This window comes from Canis aureus, chromosome 9, assembly GCF_053574225.1.
Source record: "Canis aureus isolate CA01 chromosome 9, VMU_Caureus_v.1.0, whole genome shotgun sequence".
Classification (NCBI taxonomy): domain Eukaryota; kingdom Metazoa; phylum Chordata; class Mammalia; order Carnivora; family Canidae; genus Canis; species Canis aureus.
In genome coordinates, this window is record NC_135619.1 from 54,220,322 (window position 1) to 54,248,146 (window position 27,825).

General features: G+C 43.8%; 1 protein-coding gene across 19 annotated transcripts in view; it reads left to right on the top strand.

Annotated features, from left to right (window-relative positions):
* NRXN3 (neurexin 3) overlaps positions 1-27,825 on the top strand; it is a 1,534,711-nt gene that overhangs the window by 41,489 nt on the left and 1,465,397 nt on the right. For all 19 annotated transcript variants that reach the window (XM_077910198.1, XM_077910203.1, XM_077910191.1 and 16 more), the window contains exon 2: positions 21,887-23,303. In XM_077910198.1, the coding sequence (XP_077766324.1) occupies positions 22,595-23,303 (709 nt within the window). In that variant the 5' untranslated portion in view covers positions 21,887-22,594. The remainder of the gene's footprint in view (positions 1-21,886; positions 23,304-27,825) is intronic.

Sequence of the window (27,825 nt, forward strand, 5' to 3'; positions counted from 1 at the left end):
CATGCTCAATCAGATATTTTGTTTTAGTAAATAATCTTTGGAAGATGAGGTGATAAGAATATTTGGATATTTGATAAATAAAAATAAGATATGCATAGAAACAAAATATAAGGCAGGATGAGACGTGCTCTCCAGAGATGGGAGTGACTTTTGAGGTCCTTGTTTGCCCAACCTCCTTGTCTCATGTTAGAACAGACTGATCCTGGAAAGGCAGGATGACTTTCCTGTATTCACACAGCTAGTGTGTGCCAGAGCTGGACTCATACCTAGTGTTTCAACTCTGAGTCCAGTGCTGTCATTGCCGAGGGAGGCTGTGTGCAGTCACATAGCGTGTGACTTAGTGATAGGTGCCTAGCTTCTGGATGGACCTTATTCTCACTGTTGATCTTAGTACATATATCATTATCCTGTGTGGCTATTTCCTCATCTGTAAAGTGCAGACAATATGGTGTATTTTAAATGGAAACTTTGAAGATTAAATGAGATAATATGTGAAAGAGTGCTTTTAATAAACTCTTAAGTGTTTTACAAATATTGTTCCTATATCATATGTCATTACTGTTTAGTAAAAGAAGCCCAAAGCCACTGGTGACAGGGGGTGCTGAGTATGGCATCAGGCCCTGCTGCTAATTGTGTTCCATTCCAGCCCCCTCTTCTCCTATGGATAGGATATTTTTTATGTATTTCTTTCAGGGAACTGAAAAAGTTAAATTTTTGAGGCATCAGCTCTATAAAGAAAAGAGGAAATGTGACAGATGGTTGGGGCATCACTTAGCCTCCCTGGGCCTGTGTCCCTTCATCAGTGAAAGGAAGGACAGGAGTAACTGATATCTAAAAGCTCCTTTCCGTAGGAAGCCCTGTAAACCTTCATGAATGGGAAGGTTATCATAGGACAGAATCCCAAGTGCAGAGCAAGGGACGACTGGCCTTTAGCTTGAGAGATTCTTCAGGTCCCAGAAAGAACTTTCAGGCACTGAGGGTAGTTAAATGATGAAGAAGGAGAAGGCAGCAGTGTGTATGGAAATAGCTCTTGGGAGATCTTTACAAAGAGAAGAAATACCCAACTGTGGCCCTGCTAGGACTGGGGAAAGAGACAAGGAAGCATTTGAAGTGATTTCTACCAGGGCACATCAGGAACATAGCCTAAAATGCCTCGAGGTTACAGGGTTGACATGCCCTTTCCACACACTCTTACCTGCTGTCCATGCCTGTTTACTGCTCCTGCTGCTACTCTAAGGCTTGAGTACCTAGGTCAGAGCTCTCAGGGCCTCCCATCTCCTTCTGTGTTCTGGACTTTGGGCCCTTCTTCTCTGTTCACTACTTCCTTCTCCTCAAGAACATCCTTCCAAGAAACTGGTTCTTTTGTCAATAGCTACTCGAGATAATAAAAGCTCAGCATGATTACTGATAACTGTTCATGTAAAAGGCTAATGTGGAGAATTTTCTGCCAAGATGACCAATGAAAGAGAAAAAAGAGGAGCAAGTTTGATTAAAAATTTTTAGAGAGCATGATGTAAAAAATTTAATTGGTTTTATTTTTGCTACCATTTTCAGCATGAATGTGTCTCCCTTCCTCATTTTTAACCCTCTTGAGACTGGATAGAGATTTCCCAAGCAAGTATAAAAGTAATTATATTCAAAGACAGATTTTTTCCCCCCTAAAAGTGTCACATTAATTGTCTTTTCTGGGGCTAATTGTCTTTTTTTTCATCTGGGTGTGAACATCCTGCTTGGGGCTAGTAATAATTTGCATTTGTAAGTGTTTTTCACACACAGAAGCTCATTTTGCCCTCTAGATGTCCTTGTGCCTGGTGGTGGTTTTTGTTCCTGTTTCCCAGATGAGCAAACTGAGGCCTCAACTTGGCAAAGCTCACAAAAGTAGTGCCATCACTTCCCTTTCCAACCTTGTTCCATCACCTCCCACAACCCTGACTAGAGGTGGTAAAGCCATAAGAGCCCCTTGAACTTTAGCTGAACAGACCTGGTGAGTTTCACAGTGGCTCGCAAAAGAAAGTCTGCTGGGGACAACGTTTCTAGTAGTTCGTGGGAGAATTAAGACCTTCCTGGGGGTAAAGGAGGTTGAAAAGGTGACTATTTCCAGAGAGAGGTGGGATCACTGGAAATTTTGTGTGATATCTGATGCTAAGAATGTTTTGGTGTTCTGCCTGAGGATTTTTAGGTCTACAATAATTTCAAGTTGGTAGGACCAGCAAACCCAGCATTAAAGTGAAGTCCACTCAGATTCTGGTTTCTAGCAGAAATTGAATAAGGTGACAAATATAGAAAAAGGCCACTTTTGAGACTCTTCATCAGATAAACATAGAATATCATGTAGCCAAACTCCAAATTATTAATCTCAAAGGCTAACGACTACAGGACATAACGGAGGCACCCCAATCCAAGTGGGAAGACTTGGGTTTGATCTCTGTTTCTTCCTAGCTATGTGACCTTAGACAAGTTACTTAGCCTTGAAGTCTCAATTACTCCATCCCTAAAGTGCAGGTAATAATGCAACACTGGATTTCTGCAGGAATAAAATGAAACAGTGCTTAGTATCCAGTAAGCTTTCAAAAATGTTAGTTGATCCTGGAGTCTGAATCTAAGGAGATTGGACTCTTTCCTATTGGCAACCAACAAGGAAGCCTTTGGAATTTCTTTAGAAGCATGCAAGTGATATGTTTAAATGTGAATTTTAGAAAGTTAATTCTGTCTTGGAAGCAGTGTATAAGGAGGGTTGGAAGTAGGAAGAAGTTGCAAGTACAAAGATCATTTGAAATAATCCAAATGAAAGAGACGTGCCTGAACTGAGTGAGTGGGGTGGGAAAGGAAGGAGGCGAGAAGGATGTAGAAAGAGGAGAGAGAGAAGGAAATAGGGGATGTTGAGATGACATTGGGACACATGAAGATTGATTAGAAGTGCGGTAGTGAGAGAGAAGTGAGGATAATGGATCATGTGCAGGTTGCTAGTTAGGCCTACTGAATGGATGATGATATTAGGGAAGATAATGAATTAGAAGAAATGGTTAAGGGAGGGTATAGATGAGGAAAATAATAAATAGATTTTGGCCAAGGTATGTCTGAGTTGCCTAGAGGACATTAAGGACTGGGAGAGGGTAGGTGGTGAAGGGATTTAGGGACAAGGCTCTAGGGGATACTGACATCCAAAGGATGGGTGAGGAGAGGGCAACTAAAAGTTACTTTCATGGGCAAAATGATTTTCAAGGAGACAGGAGATTCACCAAAGGAGTCAACAGGGCCAAAAGCACCAGACATATCTTGGAGGGTGGGGCCTGAGAAGAGGCTCTGGTTTGGGTATTTCCAAAGCCACTGGTAACCTTGGGAAAAACTCTGTGAGTTGAGGATATGCTGGGGACAGAAGCCAGTATACAGAAGATGAAGATAGGGAGAAGTGGGGGTTATATGCCTTGATGGAGAAAAAAATTACAGAATATCCCAGAGGTGAAGGAAGAAGGAAGCTTTTGTTTCATTTTAAGGTTCCAAGCCTGTGGCTGCACAGCAGTTTGGGTGGTAAAGGGGTGAGTGGTGGGGGTATGGAGGAAAGTTCAGGGAAGGTAGTGATAGAATAAGGTTCTGGGAGATGAGAGCTTGGAGATAAAGAATGGGGGAGTCAGTCTGGAAGAGACCATTTTTCATTGAGAAGGGAAGAGTAGGGAAAGAAGTTGGGAGAAAAGTGAGGAGCTGAAGGGGAGAGACATGCAGGACTGTACATCCATAAGCCTCATTTTCTCCAGTAAGATGGAAGCCCCTGTAGTATCTGCTGAGTGAAGAAGGGGGATAGGATTTGGAAGAACTGAAGAAGAGAACAGATTGAGAAAAAGTTTAAGAGTTATTGAGCCACTTAGATTGAGAGGGAAAGAATTATAGTTGCACTCACTGGCATGGTGGGCTGTTGATTTCTTGTACTTATCAGTTACTCAGGGGCAAGGGAGTGGGTGCTTAAATGTCTTCCTCTATGGTGGAGGACTGTCAGGGTGGGGGTATTGGAAGTCCATGGCATGAGGAAGTGGTTGGCCATGAACCTCTGTTTAGGTTAGGAGTTAAGGAGATGAGGAAGAGGTGATATATATAGAGAGTGAAGAGTTGGAAGTGCCATGGATTTATAAGGTTAAGGAAGATAATTAGGTTTACACTGATGGGAATGGCTAAAATGAATAAGACAGGGAACAACAAATGTTGGCAAGGATGTGGAGAAAGGGCTGTTCTCTTGCACTATTGGTGGGAATGCAAGCTGGTGCAGCATCGCTGGAAAATAGTGTGGAGGTTCCTCAAAAAGTTAAAAAAAAAAAAGAGCTACCCTGTGACCCAGCAATTGCACTATTGGGTGCTTACCCCAAAGATACAGATACAGATGTAGTGAAATGATGGGATACCTGTCCACCAATGTTCATAACAACAATGTCCACAATAGTCAAACTGTGAAAGGAGCCATGATGTCCTTCAACAGATGAACAGATAAAGACGTGAGACACACACACACACACACACACACACACACACGGAATATTACTCAACCATCAAAAAGGATGAATACCTACCATTTACATTGATGTGGCTGGAACTGGAAGGTATTATGCTGAGTGAAATAAGTCAGTCAGAGAAAGATAATTATATGGTTTCACTCATATGTGGAATATAAGAAATAGTGAAGGGGACCATAAGAGAAGGAGGGGAAACTGGGGAAAAATTAGAGAGGAGGACAAACCATGAGAGACTCCTAACTCTGGGAAACAAAGGGTTGTAGAAGGGGAGGTAGATGGGGGGATGGGGTAACTGGTTGACGGGCATTAAGGAGGGTACACAATGAGATGAGCCCTGGGTGTTATACTACATGTTGGGAAATTGAATTTAAATAAAATAAAAGATAACTAGGAAGAGATAAAAAAATAGAAATAAGGTTTTTCTGAGTTAAGTACTTGGTGGAGAAGCAGTTCTGAGTGAGGCCAAAGTTCAGGTGGGTATAAAGGGAGTGAGGATGATGGGAAGGTTACTAAAGCAGAATAAACTTTGGGGCTGTGAAACTAGAGCACTGTACATGTGGACATTGTACATAATGGTTGGAATCAAGGTGCAGAAGGGGACTGTTAGCTAGGAGTTAAACATATCAGTGAATGTGACAGTAATCTTGGGGTGATATATTGGTCAGTTATTACTACATAACAACCACAAAAATTCTTGGTGACATGTAATAGTAAGCATGGATTCAGTTTTTATACTGGGAGATGGTTGATTTAGGCCAGACTCATCTGGGTAATTCATTGGTCTTGAGTCTGCAGGTTGGATGGAATTGGCGAATCTAGGTTGGTCATGATTGGGGTAACTGGCTGGAATGGCACTGGTCATTCACCTCTTGGGACTGGCAGACTAGCCCAGGCTGTCTTTATCATGATAGCAGAGGTACAAAGGTACTTTTCAAACCTTTCATCTTGTCATGCCTACTAGATTTCATTGGCCAAAGTCAAGGGGTGGGTAAGTACAGTCCACCTATGGAGATCATCCGGGTGATGAGTAAGTCTTTTCACACAATAACCTGATTGACCACAAGTGGTCGATAAACGCTGTGGGTATGCAGAGAGGATGGGTTGCAGATGCCATAGGACCCTTGAAAGGCAAAAGTAGGAGGAAAAGATCCTGTCTGCTTTGCTCCCATCCTGAGATACAAGTGGCCCCAACTGAGAATGTTTGGCAAAGAAATTATTTGATTAAGAAGATACAGGTTTTGTATTGTGAGGAGTAAAATATGAACAGCAGGAGTTCCAGAGACCACAGAGGGAAGGGTTCCATAGAGGCAGTGGGAGGCAGCTGGCTACCTGGAGTCAGAGAGCACTTGCCTGAGCAGTCCTAGACTTAGAAAGAAAAGTGGCAGAACACAGACACACAGACACCGAGACAGATGCACGCACACACCGACACACACACACACACACACATACACACATACAGCTGCTAGAAGTGCTTGGGCTGACCCAAGGTAAACTCTCCAGGAGACTTATTATTTTGGGAAGGTGTTGTAAAGACCAGCCCCCACATTGCCTTGAATGGGACTCTGCGTGCTGGATCTTTCTGACTAACTGAGGAGGGCAGATGCTTCCCGGGGAGGAGATGTTTCTAGGGAGAGGCGGTCACAGCTCCATACTATACTTGGGATTTCACAATTGCTTTTACTCTGACAGGGTGTTGGGAACTTTTTTTTTTGTACTACAAATAAGGAAGCAAGAGGGTGGGTGTGGGAAGGAAACTATTTTAATGGAGATCCAGTAATAGAAATAACATCCATCCTTGGAAAGAGAGACTCTAGGAGAAAGATGGATGGGGGTGGAGCACCTCAAACCTATACTTTCTCTCTCTGCAGAGCCTGTTAATAATTTTGAGTGCTCTTGAACTTCTCTCCCCTACTAGGCTGTAAGCTCTCTGAAGGTAAAGGCTGAGCCTGTTTTATTCTTAGTTCTATCTCCATTCCTGACAGCGTGTACAGGATGTAATAGGTGCACAATAAATATTTTTATTTGGATGAATGGATGAGTGATAAACTTAAGAGCTTGTGTATCTGTCTCCATTTAAAAGAATTCCAAACTTGCTTTTGGTCACATAGTCCACAACAATTCAGGGATCTCTTGACTATCAAGCAGGTGGCCAGGCTCTGGGTATTCACAGAGATTAAGACATAGTTCTTGCCAGATGGTCACTTGCCTTTGCTTGCAGCCTAGGGAATTGTAGCTAACAATGCAGAGCTATATGGAAATGGCTCAAGACTCAGTTTGCCTCACCTGCAAAAGGAGGAGGTTTGACCAGATTCATTCGGGTTTCTACAAGGCTTTTTGGAACCTCAGTATTCTGTTGTTCATTGCGAATCTCTAAAATGGGAAAGCTGTTTGATGCCTAGTCAGCTTGGGCTTCCATAACAAATATATCAGAGAGTAGGTGCCTTAAACAGCAAACACTTATTTTTCACAGTTCTATAGGCCGCAAAGTCTAAGATCAGGGTGCTGGCAGATCTGGTTTCTGGTGAGGACCCACTTCCTATTTTGTTGATGACTGTCTCTTGTATCCAAACACGGTGAAGAGCAGAGAGAGGAGGAAGCAAGATCTTTGATGTCTCCCCTTATAAGGGCCCTATTCCTCTTCACAAGGGCTTCACCTTCATGTTCTATTGACCTCCCAAAGGCCCCATGTCTTAATATCATCACAATGGGGATTAGGCTTCCACATACGAATTCTGCTATTGACAAATGTTGTATAAATAGCAATGCTTCTGAAACATATTTACCATGAGGACTTTTTCTTTCCTTTCATTTTGTTTTTGTTTTTAGAGCATCTTATGGGACTGGTTTTCTGAGGAGCATATTTAGGAAATGTGGGTTTAGGCTAGTGCTGGTGGGCTAATCCTTGTAGAATTTCTTCTGAAGGTAATTCTTATCCCAACTTCATGAGCATACTTGCACAAGACTTTATCCCCCCCTCCATGTTCAGGAAGTGCTTTTCAGAGAACTCAGAGTATTCAGACATCTGTTCATTCTTTGTCCTGAGGTTGTTGGAAGTAGATGTTAGGTTTCATGATTGGTTTATATTTACTAAGCTTCTCTTTTGGTCCATTCTCCCCAGAGCAGCTAAGCACCCTGCACCCCAGGGAGGATTTGAGGCATCCAAGATGACTTTCTCTCTGGAGGCTTAGAGACAAAGAGATTGGGCTGTGTAAGGATGTGGCCAGAAGCTAAGAGGTCTGGGCATGTCAATATAGGAGAGAATAGAGAATTCACAAATCAGTCAGTTCCAGGATAAGTCACTGAATCTAGAAGAAGGGTTATTACCTTCTTTCTCCTTTTTTGGATTATCTACTTGGTTGGATGTGGTCTTAGGTATAGGATCAGTGTGGCTGTTTGGGTATATGGGAATGGTCATGTAGGGTTAAGACATGGTATAGGGATTGAGTTCAGGCCCTTCTCCTATCTCCTCTGGATAACAGCAATGATCTGCTGATTGGCCTCTCTGTTTCAAAACCAGTTCCCCTACTACGTAAAACACAATGGCTCCCCAAGACCTCCTTAGCTTGGTACCTAGGACCTTTGCAACTCTGTCCCCAACATGACTTTTTAGCTTAATGTTTTCCTTCACTCTTCCCTCCCATCCACCCTACATTCCAGCCAGATAGGACTTCTTATTGCTTCCTATATACTCCTTGATCTTTTACATTTCTCTTCCATTGTTCACGCCTTCCCTCTGCCGTATACCTACCCTGTGACTTGGTCTAGCAAAACCCCTCAGTCTTTGAAGCCTTCTTTTATCTCTTGGCCAGTCACTGGCTCATCTCTTGTGCTCATATAATGCTTGTACATATCTTTATTAAAGTACTCATCACCTCTTCTTATGATTGTTGTTTACATATATGTTTCCCCTCACTCCCTAAGCTTTGGCTGGGATCTCCGGGGCTTCAAGGCCCAGCCAACAGGTTGGTTCATGAGTAACAGGTATTTATTGGAGGCTTGTTGAGTGAATAAATGAATGAATGAGTATGAATTGTATTGACTATAATACATATTGTGACCTCTTAGCATCCTCTGGCTACTTTAGGCCACTCACCTTTTGGAACAAATAAAAAGACTTCTCTGGTTTGGAGTAACAAAAGCCCAACCTGGCTTAGCATAGAGATGGAGTTATAGGGTATTTTTATTTTATTATTGTATTATTTTATTTTTTAAAGATTTTATTTATTTATTCACCACACACACACACACACACACACACACACACACAGAGGCAGAGACACAGGCAGAGGGATAAGCAGGCTCCATGCAGGGAGCCTGATATGGGACTTGATCCCAGGACTCCAAGATTATGCCCTGGGCCAAAGACAGGTGCTAAACCACTGAGCCGCCCAGGGATCCCTATAGGGTATTTTTAAAAAGAGATGCTGTTTTGTTACCTTTCAAGCATAGCACAGTTTTAAAAGCTAAGATATAAATAGATACTAATAAGTAAAGTGGGAAAATTAATGCAAAATTACAGGTTGTATTAGTCCTGATTGTATAATAATGTATCATATACAAAAGAACATAAACATTCCAGAATTATTCACAGAGCCCTGAAGTTGAAGCCATGATGGTGGAATTGTTGATTTTTTTTAAATTTTAAAAACTTTAAAATACTTTTTACTGTTAAGTAAAATCTAGAACTTCGTAGAGAAAAATGTGATTTGAACTTTCAACCTTTTGAGGATAATGGAACTGCATTTGAATGATTGAAAATTCTGGATTAGCAACCCTAGATGGAGAAATCTGTCATTCTATAAGAACTCACTATTAGAGGGCAGCGTCTGGCATCGGTGGGTCCATTGTGTACCATCCACATGTGTTTAATTACTGCAAGATGAGCCCAAAGGTTTCATTTCATGTGCCCATTGTATTGATGGGTGAGTGGTAGTACATGCCTAGGCTGTTTGGTTGAGAAAGATCTGAGGTTCCATCTGGCTCAATAGATTCTGTGATTGATTAGTGTACTATGGACATGTGAAGGAGGGATTCATATATTTACCTTCCTTATCTAAAAGATGCCCAGATTATGAGACTGATGTGCTGCTGCAAATACAAAAACACTAATTCAAAGGGATATATGCACCCCTATGTTTATAGCAGCATTAGTTACAATAGCCAAATTATGAAAGCAGCACAAGTATTCACTGATAGATGAATTGATAAAGAAGATGAGGTGTATATACACAATGGAATATTATTCATCCATAAGAAGGAATGAAATCTTGCCATTTACAACGACACGGATGGAGTTAGAGAGTATTATGCTAAGCGAAATAAGTCAGTCAGAGAAAGACAAATACCATGTGATTTCACTCATGTGGAATTTAAGAAACAACAACAAAAAATGAGTGAAGGGGGAAAAAAAGGAGAGACAAAGCAAGAAACAGACTTTTGAGTATAGAGAACAAATTGATGGCTACCATAGGTGGGGCAGTAGGGGGTTAGGTGAAATAGGTGATGGGATTAAGGAGTGCACTTGTTATGATGAGCACTGGGTGATGTATGGAAGTGTTGAATCACTATATCATACACCTGAAACTAATATAACACTGTATGTTAACTATAATGGAATTTAAAATTTAAAAATTATGAAAAATTTTTTAAATGCATGTAAAAATAAATAAAAAAATACAAGATCCCCAGAAACAGTGACTTAGTGCTAATCAGTGTGACATAATGATATTCTTTATCTCTGGGTAGAGGTGTGGTGGGGTGGGCAGGTTTACCTTTTACACTGTCACGGTAAAGTTCTAGAGCCAGTCTACCAATTGTGTGACCCAGAAGTCTCTCTCTTGAATTCTCCTCTAACTTCTATCTGCCTCTTCACCTTACTCCAGTCAAAAAACATTCATACAGGGCTTACTCTGTGTCAGGTACCATATCCACCTTCACAGCTCACGAGCCGCTAATACTTGCCCCGATTGGGGAGAGTCCCAAGATTACCCCTGTGCTATATCTTCTGCTGCTGCCCCAAGCCTTCCTTCTCTTTCTGCCTCGTGGGCTTATGCCTTTCTGCAGAACAGAGTATGAGGGTTGAAACAATTTATACCCTCTAGAAGTGGGGGTAGTGGTCAGTGAGAATTAGGGGGTGTTGCAATAGGTGGGCTCATTGAGTCATTGTATACTGCCTGGCCACCAACAGGGTTTAGATCCCTGTCCTCTGGCCACCTCTCTTTCTCAGATGGTGACTCCTTGAGTAAAAGTAGGAGCTGAGGTCTGGTTGTTTGGTGGAAGTACCTGCATATCCTATTGTCAGATAGGATGAGAAGATGTGGAAGGACATTTCTCCCACTAAGTATGGTAGGTGAAAAGACTGGAGAGTACTGACTGGTACCCCAAAGTTATTTTATTATTATTATTTTTTATTATTTCCCCCTCAGAGTTCTGGAGGGGGAGGCACCGAAGTGGAGGGCTGTGGGGAGAAGGAATGCAACATGAGAGGGTTTGGGGAAAGGCATTCTGGGCAGTGGGAACAGCAAAAGCAAGGGTTCTGAGGTTGGATTGTACTTTCTGATTTCTGGAAACACCAACAGGGCGGCATGTCTCGGCCCCGGTGAGAAGTAGCTGGTGAGCTTGGAGAGATGATAGTGGTCAGACCATGCAGGGTCTTATGGAAGACAGGGTGGACTTATCTTTTTTTATTTTTTTTTATTTGAGTGTAGTTGACACACAATGCTACATTATGTTACAAATGTTGTACACATTTCAGGTGTACAACATGGTGATTAGACAAGTTTAAACATTATGCCCTGATCACCACAAGTGTAGTTACTAACTGTCACCATACAACACTATTACGATATCATTGACTATGTTGACTGGAAGGACTTTGGATTTCACACTGAGTATGTAGAGAAATCATTGGAGAGTTTTGAATGAGGGAATGATGACTTCTATTTTAAAAGGCCACTCTGACTGCCATGCAGAAGATATCTTGTAAGAGACAAGGACAAGGCAGGGACACTGTGTAGGAGGCTGTTATAGGGTCTGGGAGAGAGACAAACACTGGTTGGGTTGAATGGATCGGTGTAGCCAAAGCTCTCCCCTATGAGGCCTTGGGTCACTGGGCCAAGTCTGGAGTTTTGACAAGGAGCCAGGGAGCCAGCTGGGGAACCTGAGGGTGGAGAAGGGGTTATGGTAGATTACGTGGGGCTGTGGCATGGACTTGTTAGCAGACCTAGTTCTGCCCCTTATGAACTGCACAACTTTGGAAACATGATTTAATCTGTTGGGGATCTTAGTTTACTCATCTCTAGAACAGGGATGATAATAGGTGCACTTCTTAAGTTTCTGTAGTAATTAAATGATTTTAAGTGTAACATACTTGGAGTATGCCTTGCACAATGTAAGTGTGATATGAGTACTGGTGGTATAAAATGCATGTGCTGCCACAACTATGGAATAGTCATTCCAGTGGCTTTCCAAAATCATGAGAGGACCAAATGGCCATTGGCCTTGGTCCTGACATACCAATCAGCTCTGGCCCTTTTCTCAGAGGCTGCCCTTAGCTTGCCGCAGACTCCCAGGCTTGGCCCTCACCCACATTGTAACCCTTACTAGAGATGGCATTCCTGGGTATGTCCCTGTCCCTGCTCCCTGCACTCACATTTCCCACTCTCAACCATTACACTACACTGGAAGAAGCATGCACTGTACCTCACACCTCTGAGGTGTACCCTACAGATGGGACTGTGCCCCACACTTGCCCGGTGGTGAAGCTGGGGGCTGTCTGGTCTGGGTCTGAACAGCTTTAGTCTGTCCGGAGCCTCTGCACATCCCCCTGCCAGCTCTGGCACTACTCGCTTTGTTAATGGAGAATTTGTCAAGTAATGGGACTAATTAGCACAGTGGGGGCTGTACTGTGCCCTGGAAAGAGAACAGAGAGAGCCATCCCAGCAGCTCCAGACATGATTGCTGGGCAGGCTTATTTTCTCTTTTCTGCATCTCTCTCCCCATCTCTTGCATGTGTTTGATTTTTCCCCTTTGTATAGAGAGAGTTGGCTAGGAGAAAAGACCTGTAAATTGCACCCTTGCTGGGCTGGTGCTGCGAAAGCGGGATAAGATTGTCTTGGACTAAATAATTTCCCTCTTCCCCACCTCCTTTAGGGGGACAGATCAACTAAACATCTAGTTGATTTTCCCCCTCCCTTTCTCCTCCTTCATTCCTCCCCACCTCCAACCCTCCCCTCCCTCCTCCCTGTCCCCTCATGTAAAGAACTCACTGATTCTCAATTGAATCCTTTTTAATGGTCCCAAGAGGTAAGGATCTTGAAGGGTGATTATCTCCATTATAAATTATTAACTCTCCCCACAGCCAGATGGCTTCCCAACCCATGGCTTAGAATGCTGGGCTGGAGAGGCCTGCGGGCTGGGACAGGATGGGATAAGGGAGAAGTCTGAATTGCGAATGATAATAGTTTCTTGGGTTCCTGGCTGCACCTGGGATGCTGCAGAAGCTGTTGGCACCTTACAAGGCTGAGTCCTGTGGTCTGTGAGCAAGAATTTGTTCTGTTTTGCCCATGAGACAATTCAGGGCCCCCTTGGGAATGGAGTAGTGGTGGTAGACAGGGGAGAGACTAAAACCATGATTTGTTTTTGATATGAACCTTAGAGAATCCTTTACTTCCTCCGATGTTCACAACATCCTGGGAGGTGTATTCATTGTTTTCTTTAATTTGCAAGAGAAGAACTAAAAATCGGATAGGTAATAGTTTTCCATGAGGTCATTTGGCCAATAGTGGAAAGACAGAGTCTGGTTCTGACCCCCTCAATCCAGTAGTCTCCCCTGCACCAGACTTCTCCTTCCCAGTTGCCTATGCTCTACTTACGCTTCAAGTTTCCATGTAAGTTCCCTTTCTCTGAGAAGTCTTCACTGATTTTACCAGGCCAGTTGCTTCCTGTTCTGCTGGACTTTATTGCATTAAATAAGGCATAGACTTATTTAGTACTGGACACACAACTCCAAAGACCTGCCTCTTCTGGAATATCTCTAGCGACAGGGAAACCCACTTCATCTTGAGGTGGTCTGTGTGTAAGATAAAGATTCACATACCCTTCCTAACTTTATTCACTAGGCAAAATCTTATCTTTGAGGCCATAGAGAACCTGTGGGATCTCTCTTCGAATGTTAGAATGTTTCAGACCCCTGCAAGTACTGCTCATGCTACAGCTGAATTGCCTCCGAAAGCCCGAACACCCTGCTACCTCCAAAGGTTTCTCATTTAGGGAGAGTCAGATATGGGTCTTAACATTGTCTCTGTCGTTAAGATGAATTTTAAAAGGTGTCCATCTACCTAGCTTACTCTCTCTGAGCAGACCAGGTGAGAGGTACCACCATCAGCCATGCTGCTGGGATAAAGTATGAACATCAAGGACCACAGCAACAGCAGTGGTGGTGGCTAACATTTACTTGGTACTTATCCATGCTGAGCACTGTTCTAAGGGCTTTACCTTGTAGTAGGTACCTTACTATGGCAACTCATTTATTAATTTATCATCATCAACATTTTATAGATGAAGCAACTGAGGCACTCAGAGTGCAAGTGATTTGCTCAGGGTCACACAGGCAGCAAATAGTGAATCTAGGATTTGAGCATAGGAAGTCTGGCTCTAGAGCCCATGCTTTTACTTCTGTGAAAGGGGCATTTACCCTACCACCAGTATTTATTTGGACCCTAGAGATGGACCATGGCCATTTTGAGCCCACAGTCAATAGAGTCTGCCCCTCAGCTTTTTTTTTTTTTTTTAAGATTTTATTTATTTATTCATGAGAGACAGAGACACAGGCAGGCTCCATGCAGGGAGCCTGATGCGGGACTCGATCCTGGGACTCCAAGGATCACACCCTGGGCTGAAGGCAGATGCTTAACCTCTGAGCCACCCAGGGATCCCCTACCCCTCAGCTTTGATCTACCTTCTTATATTATTTAGGCTCATGTCTTTCCTTTCTACTAGCATATAAGTGCCTTTCAGAGTTTGAGATTCCTTTTTTAAATCTCTCACTATACCGTGGGTGCTGTATGGCTAAAAAAAGTTAATAAGAAGATTTCCTTTCAATTTACTACCTATTAGCTTACCTAAACCTCTCTCAAAGAGTGGGACTCAGAACAAAAATCTAATGATTGAATTGACACAAATGATCAGCTCCCTTTTCCTGTAAGTTATTTTTTAATTAATGTAATCTAAAATTTCATTTATTATCTGGCAATCAGAGAACACATGCATTCTTTCTTGCCTCATCTTGTCTATTTGATTCTTCAGTTCTAGTTTATTATACTGTTACAAAGTGTACCTTCCATGCTTATGGATGGTTTATTTTGGAGGATCAAGCTGTATAGCTCTTCATTTATCTCCATCAAAGTTCGTCCTATAAACTCTTTAAGCCTACATGATGATCTTACAAGCTGTTAAGCCCACATGATCTCTTGAGACCCCTCAGCATCATCTGGAATGCTCACTGACTATCAGTGTCAAGTCACCTACAAACATGACCAGTTCCACCCAAGCTCTTAATGAATATGAGGAATGGGGCAAGGCTTGACCTCACACTAGAAGCTGCTCACCCTGTTTGAATGCTGTTGTATAGTCAGTGACTTATCTTGTTGGTTCTGTCCTCCTTATATTCTTCATGTGAGAAACTTTTCAAAAAGATTGGCTGAAGTCCATGTGTATTATAACTCCTGTGTGTCTCTACTATAATAGATTAGTATTTTTGACAGAAAAGGAATTTAGGTTAGCCTGACATGACTACTTCTTAGTTTTTATGGAAAATTGAGTTTTAAAAAAAGGTATTATAGTTTAAGGCTTTAAAATAATTCTCTCCCCATCGCTGTTCTTTTTTCAGCAATAGCTTCAAACACACTTCTCTATATGCCCATTTGATAGACTGGAGTTGAGGTCTTTGGAGGCCTTCCTTATATCCCTTCCCTTTTGAGGAGGGGTAGGGCCAGCAAACGGAGGGTAGGGTAAGATTGGTGGCCATGGTACCTTTAAGACTCAACTCAGTTCAGTAGATTTCAGGGGAAGAAGAGAAAATAGAAGGAGGGGTGGTATTCTTGGGTATGAATAAATTGTGAAAGAGAGAGCTGAGGTACAGTATGGACTGGGAGGACAGAAGGACAGTAAGTTCCCTTTGGAAGACCTGGTGGATGTTTGCTTACATTTTCCAGAAAAGGGATTGTCTTTGACTTTAAGAATAACATATGTACAGAAAAGTAGATACATCTCGCTCAACCTCTGCATTTTCACAAACTGAGACCAATATGTAACATCACCCAGATCCAGAAATGGAACTCCTTTACCCCTTTGCCTTCTTTTAGTCAGCAACTGGCCCAAGGGTGACCACTGTTCTGGTACTTAACAGTAGAGAGTAATTTTACCTCTTTTTGTACCTTATATAAATGGAACACATTCAATATGTGCTCTTCTGTGAGATTCAGCCATATTGCTATCTGGAGATGAAGACGAGTCATTCTCTTGGCACTTCACCATTTTGTATGAATAGACTGCAATTGATTTATCCATTCTAGTGCAGATGGACATTTGGTTATTTTCTATGTTTTGGCTATTATGAATAGCATTGTTATAAACATTGTCTTGCATATCTTTGGTTGGACATATGTAAGCACCTCTTGTTGGTGTATACCTAGGAAGGGAGTCATGGGGTCAAGGGGTAGAAATATTCAGCTTTAGTAGCTACTACCACACAATTTCCTAGAAGTAGTTGTACCTCTATATTTTTTACAATTTAATATAATTCAAAACTACCCAATGTGATAGATATTATCATTCCTTTTTTTTTGATGAATAAATAGAGGGTCAGAAAGTTGCCCTGAGCTAAGTAGCTGTAATAATGAGTCTGGGTTTAAGTCCAGCTCTGCCTGATGTCAAGTCCTATGCTGTACATTGTTACCCTGAACAGCTTTCATGCTTTGGAGAGAATTCATGCCTTCACCTCCCTCTACAGGCATGCTGTAGAGTATTTGAGTATGTACTGTTGCATTAAGGTAGAGAGGCCTAAGCATGTGAGGCTGCCCTAATTGTGTAGTGTCAGGAGGGGCACAGTTTAGTTGACTTAGTGGATCTCTGAGGCTGTTGTACAAGAGCAAGCCTGTATCCCCCTTCAAAGCACCTAGGAGTAGGGCATGCCCATATCCTATCCTAGGGCATGCCTTCACCCAAGGACATGGACAAATGGGAATGTGGAGCATTGGTGGTTGGGATGAGACATCCAATATGTGTCTCAGGTTGCAGAGAGTCCTGACAGGTATATTTCATTTCATTTATATGAAATGAAAGCTTCTCTCAATATGTCAATGACAGTGTTTTTGAAGGTTCAGTAACCCAATTTAAACTAGCTAAAGAAAAAAAAAGTGGCTCATATAATGGAAATCCCAGGATCGACTGGACATGGGCTTTAGGCTTGTCTGCAACTAGGTGCTAAAACATCACTAGAAATCTGTCTTTTTCCTCTCTTGACTCTGCTTTTTCCTTTGCTGTCTTTATTTTTAGATAAGGTCATCTTGGTTTCTATCACCAACTCTGGGCTTCTTTCTAATAGTTTGATAGCATGGTGAGAAGAGAGGACCTTTTTCTCAATAATTCCAGTAAAAGTCTCAAGTCTCAATTCCAGTAAAAGTCTCCACTCTGTTTGGGTGGCAGGCTGATCCCTAAACTAATCACTATGGCAGGAGATTGCAATGTCCTAATTGGCTAAATTGGGTTGCAGGATCTGGGATTGGCATAAACTCTGCCTGAAAGACCAGGATGGAGATTGATGGTGAAAAGTATTTTAGTTTCAAAGTGGAGTGAGGGATGTGGTAAAGAGAGGAGGTGAGTAAAACCAATAGTAAGCCATTATATGGATTTTATGGTTCTCCTGAAGGGAGTAAGAAGGAAGCTGATGAGAATTCTCAAGGGAAAAATGCCAAGCCCAATCTGGGACTGTGGCATACCACCAAGTGCTAGGCATGAGGAAAGTCATCATCATGTCTTCACACACCCATCCTGGTTCTAGACACAGGCCCCACTTTCTCCTGGGTCTGTCTCAAGAGAATAGAGGAACTGGAGAGAGCAAGTGGGAAGAGAAAATGGCAGCCAGCTCTTCCAAGCGAGGCCAATGGCAAATAGCCGGCGTGTCAGAGTTGTGAGAGGGGCCAGCCTGCCTCCCAAGCAGCCGATTGTGAGACATTTGCAAAGATGTTGACCCCATGTAAAAAGTGTGCCATTTGATAATTATATAAACTACCTGGCAATTAGATAATGTCACTCACTTTCCTGCTAGATTCCCACATAACGGATGAGCATTTGCCCTTCTACACCAGCCCAGGCCCTCCGTGCAGGTCCTGGGGCAAACCACCTGTACCTATAGCTACCAGGCCCATCCTAAGACTCAAGACATGGTTGAAGCTGGCTGACTGGATGGAGAGGGGTCCCTGCTCCCATTTTCCCATGTCTTGAGCCTTGTGTAGCTCTGCTAGAAGGCTAGAGAAGGCTAGAATAAACATCAGGGCGGTTGGCTTGAGACCTGTACTACTTAATGTAAGGTCATCTTTAGCTTTTGGCCATATTCGAAGTTTCTCAGAGGCTGTGAGAATGTCCACAATCAAAGAACACAATGGAAGGGCAGGACATAGGGTGTCGAGTCTAGATAAACCCAATTCTGATATTACCAGTCCTGAAATCAGATTTTGCCTGGCACCTGTGGCAAAGAAAACTTGGTTTTCCTCAGCCAGCCTTTTTTTTTTTTTTAATTTTTTAAAATTTATTTATGATAGTCACACAGAGAGAGAAAGAGAGAGAGAGGCAGAGACATAGGCAGAGGGAGAAGCAGGCTCCATACACCGGGAGCCTGACGTGGGATTCGATCCCGGGTCTCCAGGATCGTGCCCTGGGCCAAAGGCAGGCGCTAAACTGCTGCGCCACCCAGGGATTCCCCCCCCTCTTTTTTTTTTAAGATTTTATTTATTTATTCATGAGAGACAGAGAGAGTGAGAGGGAGAGAGAGAGAGGCAAGCAGAGACATAGGCAGAGAAGGAGGCTCCATGCAGGGAGCCCAATGTGGGTCTCAATCCCTGGACTCTGGGATCACGCCCTGAGCCCAAGATAGCTGCTCAATTGCTGAGTCACTCCGGTGTCCCACAGCCAGCCTTTCTGAATCTCCCTCAATGCAGGCAGGAGGACATTGGTGTCTGAGTGTTGGACATACCTCTGTACTGGAGGGAAGGAATGTGAATCTGATGTGAGAGACTCAGCAGGCAGGGTGGAGCCGTTACCCCAGAACAGGCTAGAAAAGTTCCCATGATCCTCCTTATAGGGGAGTGTTCCTGGGATTCTTAGTTCTTAATTCCTGAATTTCTTCAGATCACTAGACATGTGCTACTTTGCCTTTTGGGATCATCCAGAGGTTGGCATCCAGAGAAGTATGGGGACTCAGGATTGCTGTTGTCATATAAAGTGGGGTGGTGTTGTGGCCACTGCATTGAACAGAAGTCAGATGATCCACACGGATGTTTATCAGCTTCTGTTTTCACTTTCCATTCTCTACATATGTTTCCTGAGCTCCCACTCCATTGCCAAGGCCCTGTGGCAGGCACCATGGTGAAGCAGACCCTGCCCATAGGGAGCTTCCTATCAAGCTTCTAGAGTCTAGGCTCTTTGTCACTGTGCTTTGTGTCTCTGAAGCACACTTGACCCTACTACTTTTTGATGCCCTTGAGGGTAGGAATGATTTCTTATTCTGCTTTGATAGAACAGTGTCTGGAATGAATCAGAGCTCAATAAACAGATTGAATTGAGCAAATCATTTAATTTATACAGACAAATAAGTGACTTTCAGAGGCTCAGAGGTAAATTGATAAATAGTATAGACCAGTCTTGATGTTTCAAGTGTTTCTCATGTCCCTACTCATCCATAATATTGGGCCCTCCATCTCTGTGTCTTTTCTTCTCACAGAAGGCCTCACTGGCTTTGGCCATCTGAGGCTTTGCCTATAAGCCAATGGACTCCTTGGTCTAAACTGGCAGGACAGGGAGTGGAGAGGGATGCTCCCCCAAGAGGTGAAGCAGCCAGGGTACCTTTACTGAGAATGTTGTCCCAAGCCTCTGGAGCTTATCCATCCTGGACTCCATTATGGGTGTGTGGTTTCTATATTCTTGGCTCATCAATAACTCCAGAATTAGAGTACTCCCTAGAAGAGGCTTATTTCTTCTGCTCACACCTGCCTTGTTCCCTCTTTTCTTGCCTCTTCCCACTTATCTAAATCAAACCTGTGATGGGGGGGGAGGGGACAGAGGAGCAGCTGTCCTTTGAGCACATTCCCTGAAAGTGGCCTTTTTCAACCATTTGATTAAAGGATATATGTCAATGTGGCAGTTGTTGAAACCAGGAGGCTTCTTTTCAGACCAGGGTTTCCTCTCTCCCTAGGATATTACCTTTTGCCTTGGTTGGCATACCTCACCTCATACAATGGTCATATTCACAGAGACTGGGTCCTGACCTGAGAATCTACCTCTGGCTTCATGTCTTCCACTCTTTACTCTAACAGCACCAGCCTACTTGCTGTTCTCCACACATACCAGCCTGCTCCACTCTTAAAGCTTTGTGCTGTTACTTCTGGAACGTTCTTCCCATGGCTAATTCCTTCACTCTCTTTCAAGGCTTTCCTTAAATCTCACTTTCTCAAAGACTCAGATTTGTGGTATTTGACTATTTCCATGGTGTAAATACTCCTAGCATAGTTGACTTCATGCTACCAAAGTGACCTTAACCAGCTCAAAAATGTCTGAAGTTTTAAGAGTTGGTTCTGACAAAGCCCATATGATTTGGCACTTCCACACTGCTGTGTCTGTGTTCCAATTAAGCATCTTTTGTGCTACAGGAGGTACCCATGCCACACTTGGGAAACACTACTTGGATAAAACCTTTTATAGAATAAAGGCTTTTCTTGCACTGGATTTAATCAACCTCTTGTTGATTTGGTTTGTGTGTTCAGTGGGAATAGATGATTGTTCCTGGTTAAGGAACATTTTCTTCTTCAAAGCTGGGGTAATAACTAGCTTAGCTAATGCAGTCATCATAAAAATGGTGGTCAGTAATGGTCTAATAGAGACTATGATGAATTATCAAATGTGTCAATTAATAAGCAGCAATTGCACAGCTTTCAGAAATCATACTCATTGCTCTTACGTGAACCAAGAAGTCTCCGTTTGGCTCAGTGGATCAGAGTCTGCCTTCAACATCTAGATGACCCACTCGACTAGGTGTTGGTGCATTTCCAACCAGTATAAAATATATGTAAAATGTTCTAGTTTGTGCTCATTTCTTGTTCATTCTGTAGTTTTTAAAAAGTACTTATGGTTTTAAAAAGTACTTATGGTTTTATAATCCTATCCCTTCTCCACAGACATCCACACATATACAGATACACATCAATGACTCTTTTACCCATCCCTTTCAATCTAGAAATAAGAAAGTAAAGAATGTAGTCTTTATTGGTCCCTACTATGTATGTGGCCTCATGCTAGGGTCTTTTCATACATGACTTCATTGTATCCTCTCTCCAATCTTAAAAGGAAACTATTTTCTTCTGCTTTATCAAGGAAGGAATAAAAGTTCAAATAGCTTAAGAAATTGGCTCAAAGTTCCACATAAAAGAACGAGGATTCAAGCACAGCTTTTCTTTAAGTCTCAAAACACATTTTTTTTCCTATGAGAACTTTTCACCAACATGTATTAAGAGATCAGTTATTTTCTTCATTACTCACTTTCTAATTTATTTCTGCTGATTTTTATAAATATTTCTTTCAAAAACTTAAAGGTGGGAATCTGTCTTAGGCTGCCTATACCCAGGCATTGGTTTGTCAAATTGAAAAAGAAAAAAATCTAAAAAGAAATCTGCGTCATTTCATGCCTTTTATTAAATAGTTAAAATTATGTGTGTGCATTTGAGTGTATAAAATATTAGCACTTAAAAATAAATTTTAGCTATGTGACCCTGTGATATGATATTGTAAAAATGTGCTGATATGGCTTTGGGAGTTTTATACTATTTTTGCATATGGAAAAACCTTGTGCATCATTAGTCATTAGGCACTGAGCTCAGGGTCCTGCCACGGCTCTGGAAGAACCTGAGCCCTCTCTCCTGTTTATTTTTTTCCTTTTTAACTTTTTCCCCCTCTCCTATTTCTCCCTCTCTTCCTGCACTAGGCATTGTGGGAATCATTCGAATAGCCTGGCTTGTAGTCAGCAATCTATCAATATTTGTGAAATAAGGTGCAATATTTTCATGCCCCTGCCCTAATCTTTCTCTTCTTTCTGCCTACCCCCTTTCTCTCTGCAGGTCCTTTTCTGGAGTCCTGGGAGGCAGGTTATGGGCAGGACTGCCTCTGGCCCGCACCATGAAGCCTGAAGCTGCTTCGGCTCTGCCCTGGGCCCTGCTGTGCCTGAGCACTCAGCCTTGGGCTGCCCTGCTCCCTGCAGCCCCCCACTGCTAGGCGGTAAAACCTCAGGGCTGGTCTTTGGCCTGTTTCTGCGTTTCACCTGCCTCACCTCACTGCTGACGCCTCCTCCATCACGGCACCCCCACCCCAGCCCTCTCCCCGGCCTCCTTGGCTGGGGTGTGTGGGGGTCCACCGGGAGGAGCACATTGCTGAAGGCTTCCACCCGCCGTGTACCTTCACCTCCTCCTCGAATCAAGGCCTCCGGATCCACATGGATAGCTGAGATCTTTTCTTGGAGAAAGACACTGCTCCTGACACTAGTCCCCCACTCTCCCACCTGACTCCCCCCCTCCCCTTCTGCTGCCTTGCCTTTTCCCTCTGCCTTTTTATTGAATTTCTTGCTTGTGCGCCCGTCTGGGGCCGTCTTGTTCACTTTCCTTCTTCCTCACCCTCTGGATATTTGTGTGTGTGCCTCCTTCATCTCGTCTCTTGTGCTCTCTGTCCCCTGGCCTGTCTCCTCTTCTCTCCCTTCCGCTGCCAAGGGGGATCATCCCCTGAGGGCCGTTCCCTGCCAGTCTGCTCCTCTGGGCTCAGACCTGGCAGCCACGATGAGCTTTCCCGTGCAATCGGTTTTCTTCACCCTGAAGGTGAGCGTCCTGCTGGGGTCGCTGCTGGGCCTCTGCCTGGGCCTCGAGCTCATGGGCCTCCCCAACCAGTGGGCCCGCTACCTCCGCTGGGATGCCAGCACACGCAGCGACCTGAGCTTCCAGTTCAAGACCAACGTCTCCACGGGGCTGCTCCTTTACCTGGATGATGGTGGCGTCTGTGACTTCCTCTGCCTTTCCCTGGTGGATGGCCGCGTGCAGCTCCGCTTCAGCATGGACTGTGCGGAGACCTCTGTGCTGTCCAACAAGCAGGTGAATGACAGCAGCTGGCACTTTGTCATGGTGAGCCGCGACCACCTGCGCACGGTGCTGGTGCTTGATGGCGAGGGCCAGGCGGCCGAGCTACAGCCCCAGCGGCCCTACATGGATGTGGTCAGTGACTTGTTCCTTGGAGGAATCCCCTCGGACATACGACCTTCTGCCCTGACCCTTGATGGAGTACAGGCCATGCCGGGCTTCAGAGGATTAATCCTGGATCTCAAGTATGGCAACTCAGAGCCTCGGCTTCTGGGGAGCCAGGGTGTCCAGTTGGATGCCGAGGAACCCTGTGGCGAGCGTCCCTGTGAAAATGGTGGGATCTGCTTTCTCCTGGATGGCCACCCTACCTGTGACTGTTCTACCACTGGCTATGGTGGCAAGCTCTGCTCAGAAGGTAAGACTTTCTTCCCTAGCCCTCTCTTACTAGAGACCACCCACTGGGTTGTGTGAGGGCCAAGATCCTTGATAGAAACCAATGCTATTGTTGAAGGACATCTTTAGTTACATATTAGATAATTCGGTTCCTTTCCCTGAGGAGGTGGTAGAAATCCTTTGATTGCCTTCAATGGAAAACCCTCTACATCTCAGCAAGAAGAGGATCCTGGCTGCTCAGTCATGGGCTCTTTACTTAAATGTTGGGCTGTACTCAAAGGGCTAGATGGAGTGGACTGCTGGATGTGTGCCCCAACTTGGCCCCTTCCACTGCAGCACAGCTTAGTAGGGTCAGTGTAGAGCAAGAAATCCAACAGAAATGGGCAAAATGGCTGGTTACCTCCTGATCCCTTGAGAGCTGGACACTTGGAATGGTTAGGAAACTCCCCATCACTTCCATCTTAACCCCCAGGATGAAGAATGTCCATGCAAAGGAGAATGAGGGTGGGTGGATTGTTGGTCATGCTTGGCCCACTGTCTTCCCAGCCCTTCCATTTGCTCCTCCTCCCACAGTTTTTGGAGGAAGTGTCTTCAGGGTGGATGAGGCATCTGGGGATGGGCCTACTCACCACCTCATTCTAGCAGCAGGATTTTTCATATGAGGTTCTTCTTTCCTGTCCTCCTTTCACCTCTCCATGTACTGAGAATGGTACAGGAAGGCACAGAGACTGACGAGACTCTTGTCTAGCTAAGCCCCTGAGGGAGCTGCCAATACTCAGCATAGCCTTGGAGAGACTCCCAAGTTCACCTGTAACTTCCTAGGGAGAGTGAAGGGGGGACTCATGCCCAAAGGCTTAGACTGCCCTCATTTCATTCACCAAATTCTAACTGGGATTGATGTGAGAGAAGTAGTCTAGACCCCACTTTGACAAATACTTAAAATCCCGATTCCTGGACGCCAGGACTCATTGAAGGCCTAGCTCTGAGCAGGAGGAAATGTTGAAGTGACAAAGAATGTGAGAACTGACCATAGGAATATGTGTGCTGGGAGGTTAGGATGAGGAAGAGGTAAAGAAATTTGATTTTCTCCTATTCTTTTTGAGTCAAATTCTGGATTCTTCTGGAAATGTGTTGCCATCTCATTTTCTCTCCATGGAGGTGATGCGATGGTATAGGGCAGAACAGTAGTTTTCAACCATGGCTGCACATATTAGGATCACTTGGGGAAGTTTAAAAACTCTTGAGCCACCCTATGGACCAATTCAATCAGAATTTTCTGGGGAGCGGGATTCAAGCATCTGTATATCTTTAAACTCCCCCAGTTGATTCTATTATGCAGCTGAGATTAAGAACCAATAGGGCAAGGGAGGTCAGGGAGGTGGGATCAGAGGAGTGTCTCAGCACTGACTCCCAGGATTTCTTCCTTCTGGTGAGGTCCCTGCCTTGCAGTTTGTAATTAAATATGGTATATGCAGGTGTTCCTGAAATTGTCCCACAACAGCCCACCCAGCCTAAAATGGGTTGTAATTGATATGAACTTTAGTCACTACTATTAAATTTTTTACAAATCAAAACAGTTTATTTCACAGGTGATACATGCTGGAAACGAGGATACTTTGAGGGGTCTTGTTGGGGGCCCCTTTATAGGTTGTATGGGGGCTCCTGCAGGAGCCCTCCCCAAGTCTCTGCTGCTACTTAATTTGGCTGGGCTGCGCTGAGCAATACATCTCCTTCCTGTGGATGGGCTGCAGGAGAAGGAGATTCAAGACATGCATGCCATCTTTTTTTGGCTTCTTTTTTCCCCATGGAACCTATTGGAAAAGCGGATGGGGAAGAGGAGCCGAGGCAACCCCAACCCACAAAGCCACTTTGGGAATGTGGTTATTGAAGCACTTCTTATAAGCAGGTGCCTTCTGGAGCTGACTGCTGTTCCAAAGCTTCTTGGCTTTGGAGAAAGTTCTGCCTGAAGACGCTGACATGATCACTTGTTTTCTCATTCGTCCAAAGGATCTGTTCTGTTCTCAGAACTTGCATTGAAAGCTGACATTCTTCCTTTCTACGGACTAGGGTGTTTGCAAGTGTGTTGTTAACTTGCTGATTACCCCTGATTGCATTTTTTGTGTTTAAAAAGAACTCATTTCCTCTGGGCAGGTCTGGATCAGCACTTTTCTGAAGGAAGAATCTCTATACTGTGTATGTGTACAATTTGTCTTTTCTCTCTTGGTGTGTGTGTGTATGTGTGTGTGTGTGTGTGTGTAGTGTTTCAGGTCTCTAGTGGTATTTCTTTAGAGCAGATTGTAGACAATCTTTTAATAGCTAAATACAACATGGATATTTCAATAATAGTTCTTTCTGCAGGGTTCAGATCATCTAGTTGCTGTGGATTGATACCTCTATCTGAAGAAGGGAAACACACAGCACAGCTCATTTATTCTCCTGATACATAAATAGAGTAAATGAACTCTGTAGTAACAGTAACACTTGGTTGGCTTGGAACAGAGCAGTGCAAAGGTTGAGGTCAGGGTGGTTGTTGAGGGAGGTATCAGAACTGACTGTTGATAACTTGGAGCCTGTTGATCCTGGTACTTGTCATTGTGTCTAATCAATCACAAAAAAACACACCACAGGCTTTTAGAAAAGATCTGTTCTCTCCACACATAGTTAACTCTTAGATAGTAGGCAGGGTGTGTGGGGTTGGGGGAGGGACACTCATCTGTAAAATATTACGGGGAAAAAATTACAGTAGCTGCTAAGTGTCAAGTAGATCTGCACAAAACAGTAAAAATAGCCTAAACAAATGCTTATCCATTTTCCTGAAGATGACATGGTGAAGTGGGTAGTATGGGGCATCCATTCCCCTCCCTGCCCCCTTTAAATTGAACATATCATAGACCTGAAACCAGGGTACTTCTTCCCAGCAGTTAGTGCTGTGGGCTAGGCATCTGATTATCCCAGTTTGTAGGTTAGGACTTGACATTTGATTGTATGAGGGCTTGCATCCAGTATGGAAGATCCGTTTTGTACTTCATGCTTTAGCAGTTCAAGAGCAGGAAGAGCTGGGAGGGCTCCTGCAGCTTCAGATGGATATGGTCAGGGCCTGTTGGAGGCACTCTCTGTGGTCCATTAGCTTCTAGCATGCCAGCGGCATTGATGTTTGCTTGGCCTGTCTGGCTTTCCATGCCATGATGGCTACAAAATGTCTTCATGCTGCACCCTGGGAAGAATGCACAGATGGGCCCATCTCCTTTATGTGCTTTGGGCTGTTTTGATCCCCATTGGGTATCTTCTCTAGGAAAGACCCAGAAGACACCAGAGATAGCTGTGTGAGCAAGTTGGGCCAAGAAGTCAGAGGTTGTGGACTCAGTGTCTTCTTTCATGTGGTGAAATGTTACTCACTCTGGCTGCAGGCTGAACTCCACACAGCCTACTTGAGAAAACTTCATTCCAAGGCTTCCAACCTAATTAATGGTCACATGGAACATTCTGGCATGTGATGGAGAAGAAGTCCCAGAATTTTACTTCTAGGTGTTATGTTTATAAATAAAATGCTTTGGTGCTCAACTTCAGACTTGTTCATGTTGAAATTTAATCTTACCCTCTTAGTATGGGTCTTGGAGGACAGAAGAAGTGCCAAGTAGTTCATAATGACTTTAAAATTATGCATATCTGTTTTGGACTATAGTCCAGCTCTGGCACAGCATATTCACTGGTTTTGGTCTAGCCCAGTCTGTCCCATTACGGGTGGCCTGGAAGCTCACTGGGCAATGAAGAGGGATTCCTGAGCTCCCCCAAGAGACCTGTCCCCTCATGGGTCATTGAGAGTTTACTATTACCTTGAAATATGTTTAAAATTGATTGTTTATTTTTAAACCATTCTTAGTTATGAATGTGCATGTATTGAATTTCTTAACAATCTTATGGTCATGAAGAAATGATTCTCTCCTGAGGTGTGTGCATTTCAGTACCAGTCTTACTGAAGAGCTCATGTAGTATGGAGTCAGTCAGGGAAAGATATGGAGAAAGCATCACCTGTTGGTTTCTCCTTCCAAGTCTCATTACATGGGTCTACCTACGTCACATACCAGTTGTGTGGTCAAGAGGCATGAGGTCCTATTTAGTCGGGAAAAAACAAAGTTCATTGTCTGCTATCTCCTCCTGCTGCCTTGGGCAGATGCCCAGACCAGAAGCTGCTGTCTAGAGTCTCAGCTCAAGTTTTCCAGTGTTGCGATCCTACAGTGAGATATAGTGGTGGGCGTTGCGTTGGTGGTAGGGGCCAGAGCCTTGTTACAAGTATACTGTCGAATGGTATCCAAGGGCCTCCCCTTCCCATCCCTCCTGCTGTCTGAAGCTGACACCCTACCCAGGTTGATTGGATTGATGACTCAACACCACTGTGTGGCCTTGGTATGCCTTCCTGAAAGTGAATTTCAATTACTTTTCTTTTTTATTGAGAATTTTGTGACTCTTCCCCCATTTATCAAAGCCAGAACTGGAATGGAATGGTATATACCAAGAGACTACTTGCCCCTGAGGATTTACCAAGG